The sequence below is a fragment of the Rhagoletis zephyria genome, unplaced genomic scaffold (genome assembly GCF_001687245.7).
Source record: "Rhagoletis zephyria isolate East Lansing unplaced genomic scaffold, Rhagoletis_zephyria_1.1 Rzeph_scaffold_21925, whole genome shotgun sequence".
Taxonomy (NCBI): domain Eukaryota; kingdom Metazoa; phylum Arthropoda; class Insecta; order Diptera; family Tephritidae; genus Rhagoletis; species Rhagoletis zephyria.
In genome coordinates, this window is record NW_016178983.1 from 1463 (window position 1) to 7529 (window position 6067).

Here is a 6067-nt window from a genome sequence, read left to right on the forward strand (position 1 = left end):
CTTACGGAGTAGCGGCTGCATCGCATCTAGCCTTAATCGCTGCAACAAACTACAAAATATTCCAGTAACAAGTCTGAGCAGGCTGCTAAGGTAATCCTCAAGGACTTTTACATGGACGATCTATTGACCGGTACCTCCTGTAAAAACGAGCTGCAGATGTTGCAACGGAATGTCTCGGATATTCTAAGCGAAGGTGGTTTTGAGCTTCGCAAGTGGGCGTCGAACTGTGTGGAGCTGAACGAAAATATCTCGAACGCATCCAAAAACATTTCGCATTACATAGCAGAGGGTAAAGATGTTCACGCGTTAGGTCTCATCTGGGACACGGAAGCAGATAATTTCACATTTGCAGTTAATCTTAAGCAACCACCTGATGTTTTGACTAAGAGAGCGTTTTTTATCGGACGCTAGTTTGCTCTTCGATCCTCTGGGATTGCTCGCCCCAACGACGGTTAAGTCCAAAATGTGGTTCCAGGAGATTTGGCGTTCCAAAAGTCGAATGGGATGATGTCGTGCATGACGCGATCGCAACGCAGTGGTTTCAACATCGCTCAGAGTTACGAGATCTTGTAAATCTAAAAGTTAATCGCTGGCTTGGTACTGGAACGTTTGGCTCATCAACTGAACTGCACATATTCTCCGATGTTTAATATCCGATGTTCGCTGGGACAGATTCAACCATCACGTTAGCGTGGCTGCAAGCGCACCCCAGCCGGTGGGTGACGTTCATTGCCAACCGCGTCGCTGACGTGCAAGAAGTCCTACCGCCTAATTGTTGGAACCACGTCCGCTCTGAGCAGAATCCTGCTGACTGCGCTTCGAGAGGGGTAACTCCGTCAGAATTGTTGAGTCACCAGCTGTGGTGGACTGGCCCCGCATTTCTCCGCACCAATAAGCAATTCTGGAAGCAAACCGCATCCAAGCATCACACGACTGAAGTTGGCGCTCGAAACAATGTTCCGGTTCATGTCGTAAACCCCGACGAGCATTGGTCAGCGTTGACGAACTATTCGTCATATTAAAAGTTACGGCGGATTATCGCCTATGTTTTGAGGTTTTCCTGCAATGCTCGAGCTAAATCCGAAAAACGATATGGTCCTCCAAGTTTCCAGGAGATAGCCGAAGCCGATTTGCGCTTAATTAGGTATCCGCAACACTTTTATTTTGCTAATGAGATTTTTCTTTGCAGCGCAAAAAGGCCCATTCCGCTACGCAGCAGTCTTTTATGTTTGCAACCGTTTCTTGACAAGAACGGTGTTCTACGGGTTGGTGGCAGACTGAAACAGGCCGAACTTACACCTGATGTAAGGCATCCCACAATTTTACCGAAAAACTCACCTCTAGCGAAATTAATTATCTCCGACATACATAAGTTCACTATGCACGCTGGGCCTCGCATCATGCAAGTCGTTTTACAACGTCGGTATTGGGTCATTGGTGCTCGTAACCTGATACGCAACATATACCACAAGTGCGTTAAATGCACGAGTCTTAATCGCAATCTCGCCGTACAGTCAATGGGGGATCTACCCGCTTCTAAGGCTACTTATGCCCGCTGTTTCACTCGCAGTGCAATCGATTTCGCAGGTCCATACCTGTATAAATTTACGCATGGCCGCGGAGCCAAAGCCACCAAGGGCTACATCTGCTCGTTGGCATTCCTCAACGCTTTCAAAAGATTCATCAACCGTAGAGGATACTGCAAGGTGATGTTCTCTGACAATGGCACGAATTTCGTTGGCGCTGAAAAGGAGCTGCGTCACAATTTCAAACGGTGTATGGCTGACGATAAACTTCGCTCGTTTTTCGTCGATTCGAATATCGAGTGGCGTTTCAATCCCCCGGCTGCACCCCATATGGGAGGATACTGGGAGACGGGAATCAAACGCATAAAGTACCATTTGAAACGCGTGTTGGATGAGACCTTACTTTCCTTTGAAGAGTTCAGCACGTTACTAACCGAAGTGGAGGCCTGTGTAAACTCCCGTCCATTATGCGAAAATCCGGCAAGTGCAGGCGACCTCGAGGCACTAACTCCTGGGCACTTTATAATAGGTGAGCCGCTGAAATCCGTCCCAGAACCTGAGGGTCAAGGGTTCTGTGGAAATCTCCATCAACGTTGGCAGGTAATTTCTGCGATCAGACAGCAATTTTGGTGTCGCTGGAGGGACGAGTACCTGGTGAGCTTACAGCGTCGTTCCAAATGGTTTCGATCCTCACGTAATATTGCAGAAGGTGACGTTGTCGCTGTTTTCAATGAGCCTATTCCTCCGACAAAATGGGTACTTGGCAAAGTCCTGAAATGCCACCCTGGAGCTGATGGATATGTGAGAGTGGTTACTCTAAAGACCCCTAATGGAGAATACGTTAGACCTATAGCGAAGCTTTGTCCTCTGTCGACGAAAGGAGATCTATTTTGCGAAGAAGACTTGTAAAGAATAAGCTTATCGAATAATATTATAATATGGTGATTATTTTTTCATACTATCGATGTAACCATGTATTGAACATATCGAGATAGTTCAAGGGCGGCGGTATGTTGAGTTCGAACATGCACACATTAAGGTTTTAGTAACACACAAGTGTTAATGCATACACGCGCGCAAGGGTTAATGTTATGAGCCCACACAAGAGTTAACAGCATTTGACATTTTGTTATTCTTTTTCTCGCTTTCGTTCGAAGATGTTTTGTTAGCTATCGTTGATACATTTATATTGCTTTGGTACATTTTTGCATTTTCTCGATTCATCTACCGCTTTTTTCTGCACTGCATGGTTTTGCGAAATATATTGAGTTTTACCATCCGCAATTGATATTTATGAATAAACTTTAACCTAAGCTCAACCAACTGCGTTTATTTTCATTTTGGACAACCCCGCTTGAGGTTTGGAAGATTGCAAGAAAAACCGCCTAGTCGTTTTTTTGGTGCACCAGCAATCTGCTGCAACATCGAAATTTATTATATTGCGCATCATTTGATAATATCGGAGAAATCCTTTCTTTTTATCTTCTTGCATATCTCGGGCTAAGAATCTCTTGCTAATCGATTTGGATGGTTCATTAGCCGTGCTGAGTAACTGGCGCTTAGCCCTCTTATGTCCTCATTCACCGTGTTTACATTAAGATATTTGTGGATATTCATATTTTTTATGTACCACGGTGGCCCGCATATGGCGCGTAAAATTTTTGACTGCAGTCTTTGAAGTCTATTGGAAATGGAATTGCACGCTGTGCCCCAAAGCCCGATTCCATATGCCCAATATGGTTTAATCATCATATTAAAAAGCATTATCTTGTTATCTAAGCTTAATTTAGATTTGTGTCCTATAACCCATTGAAAGCTTGCTAGTTTTAGTTTCGCTTGAGAAATTTTGTTTTCTATATGCTTTTTCCAGGTAAGTCTTCTATCTAGTGTCATCCCAAGGTATTTGACACTATTTTTTTGTGGTATAGCCTTGCTGTTTATTTTTAGTGGTGCGCAAGTTTCTTTCTTCAATGTAAATGTTGTCTGAACACACTTGCTTTCGTTAACCTCTATCCTCCAAGAACCTAGCCATAGCTCTAACTTTTTCAAATATTCTTGCAGCTTGTAAGAAGCCTCTTTAGGGTCTGAACTATTGCTTAGGATAGTTGTGTCACCAGCAATCGTTGAAATGGTTAGACCAGGGGTTCCCAAACTTTTTTCATCTTGGCACCCTTGTTGTGCTAAACAAATTTCGCGGCACCCCTACTCTTCAAATGTCTGCGAAAACAAGAAAACACATTGCAAAATGTATGCCCCTTTAGCTTTAATGTAAGGACTGAAATTGTTTTGATGATTTCATTATTTCCTTTAAGTTTATTGGGAGCTTTGACAATTTTACCCTGAAATCATTTGACGCTGAAAGCTTGCTGGTGTAATTGTTTTTAACCGACTGCACAAAAAGGAGAAGGTATTTTTTTTTGAAGTGAAACTTCTTAGGCGGCGGTATCGAAAAAATGGAGTGAAATTTTTAAAACTGAGAGCGTTACATGAGTGAGAAGGAAGATATAGGTAGTACAGGGAAGGGGAAAAAAGAAATAAAGCGACGCATGACGGGTACGGGTACATATGTATACATGTATGTTTGAATGTACGTATGTATATATACATATATATATGCTTTTTGACATAATTTTCAATGGGATTTTCAATGGAAAAGCTGCAACTAGCTTTAATGTCGACTTCCTTTTGACTATAATTACGGATCTTTGTTTCCCAAATCCGTGTCTAAGGATGGGGAAATTACTGACTACAACTACGGGTCAAAGTTTCCGCATTTTCGATGTTTATTACTACGATGAGATTTCTACAAATAATAAATGCAAAAAATGTTTCTTAGTCTATCAAAATAATACTAATTAAAACTAATTTTGACCTGTTGCATTTAGTTCAGTAAATTTATATTTCCTGCTATTATGGTTACAATGTCTTTCATTCAAACTGCAGGACTGGGAGCTATCTATGAAAATAAGCAATTTCTCAAAAACTTCTCTTTGTCTGTAAATTCCACCTTCATGAAAAATTTCTATTTCCGGCTTGTTTGAATTCTCGTTTAACGACATATAACTGAAAATTTAAAAGTTATAAGTTGTATTTAGTACAGTCAAGCTATTGTTGAATATTATCCATCGGCATGGTTGTCAATTTCCTTTTAACGCTTAGAGAGGAGTTGCTCGGGATGCAAAAGTTGATTTTTTGCATAACAGTTAACTACTACAGGCCGGAAAACTTTTTAAAATTTGCAAACTAGTTGCCGTTATTAATAGCACGTTTGTGTAGCTAAAAAACTAATTTTTTAAAGTGACAAGAATAAAGGAAACTTTTTTGCTTGGAGGATGAGCAGCCCACTGTTAAAAACGTTATAATAGCTCGTACATAAATAAAAAGCATTTCCTTCAACTTACGAATATTTATGGGAAAAGGTATCCAAATATACACTGAGGAAAAAAACGAAGTATCCCTCAAAATTTAAGGAAAAAATCCAATCCAATTGTCTACATATCCCTGCAGGGAAAGCTACTAGTTGTGAACTAGAATTCTACAGGTTTGCGTTTCAGCCGAACTAGTTCACGTTCTATCCTTTTTCAATGTTAGCGACTGGTATTTTTAACATTGCGATGTCCTACGAGATGTCAATTGTCAGGCTATGCATCAGCATCTACTAGTATAAATACTAGTAGCATCATACCAGTTGATGAGATAGTCTGCCAATTCATGCCCCGTGAAAAGCATAAGTGTGACTTTTTGCTCGCGACGCTCCAGCAGTCAGAATGGCCGACAGAGCAAAGCACTCGCGTGGTAAGCCTGAGGTCCCAGGTTCAAATCCTGGCGCAGGGAAATTTTTTTTATTTTCTTTTTTTTATTTCATTTTTATTTTTTACATTTTTTTTGTTTATGCTGTTTACTGTAATTTTTAAATTCAATAAAAAAAATATTTTTGCTTAATTCCTTTTTTTTAATAGCACAAGCATTTCTCCCTAAATGCTTTTTGCAATGCAATTAGATTTTCAAATTTGTTATTTATTTATAAATTGAATAAATTATTTTTACTTACATTTATTTAACTTTAAAAAACTTAACCACCTCCAAGCGGCCTCGAACCTGCGATTTCAGAACCAGAACCAGTAGTCTTCGCGTGACGCCACAGCCGTCATTTGTAAGAAAAGCAANCTTCACGTGACGCCACAGCCGTCATTTGTAAGAAAAGCAATTAATTGCGTTTTATTTTTGGCTTTGGCAAATCGCCTAAGTTCTTCAAAATTGTCAAACTTGTAGGCACATACTAGTTAATGAACTAGTATTTTTTCTAACTGGTTTGGCTTTTCACTGCAGGGTATTTCTGGATTTTTAACTTTTTGATATTTTCTTCCCCAACATTGACTATCTCGGGTGAAAAAAAAAATGCACTGAGATATAACTTCACATTACATAAAAAAATTGCTCATTTAATAAAGATTTCAGCATTCTAGCGTGTCTCAGTCCTTTACCCACAAAAGCGGCTATAACTTTTTTTTTCTATTCAAAACAGTAAGTGTGGCACCTTT

At 40.2% G+C, this 6067-nt stretch overlaps 1 protein-coding gene across 1 annotated transcript; it reads left to right on the plus strand.

The window, feature by feature from the left end:
• Positions 1 to 1379: 1379 nt before the first annotated feature.
• LOC108381258 (uncharacterized) lies at positions 1380 to 2126 on the plus strand (the record flags this gene model as incomplete). The annotated part of the gene is made up of 1 exon (XM_017637678.1): positions 1380 to 2126. A coding segment is annotated over exon 1 (747 nt), but the record flags the coding sequence as incomplete, so codon positions are not given.
• Between the last annotated feature and the right edge of the window lie 3941 nt (positions 2127 to 6067).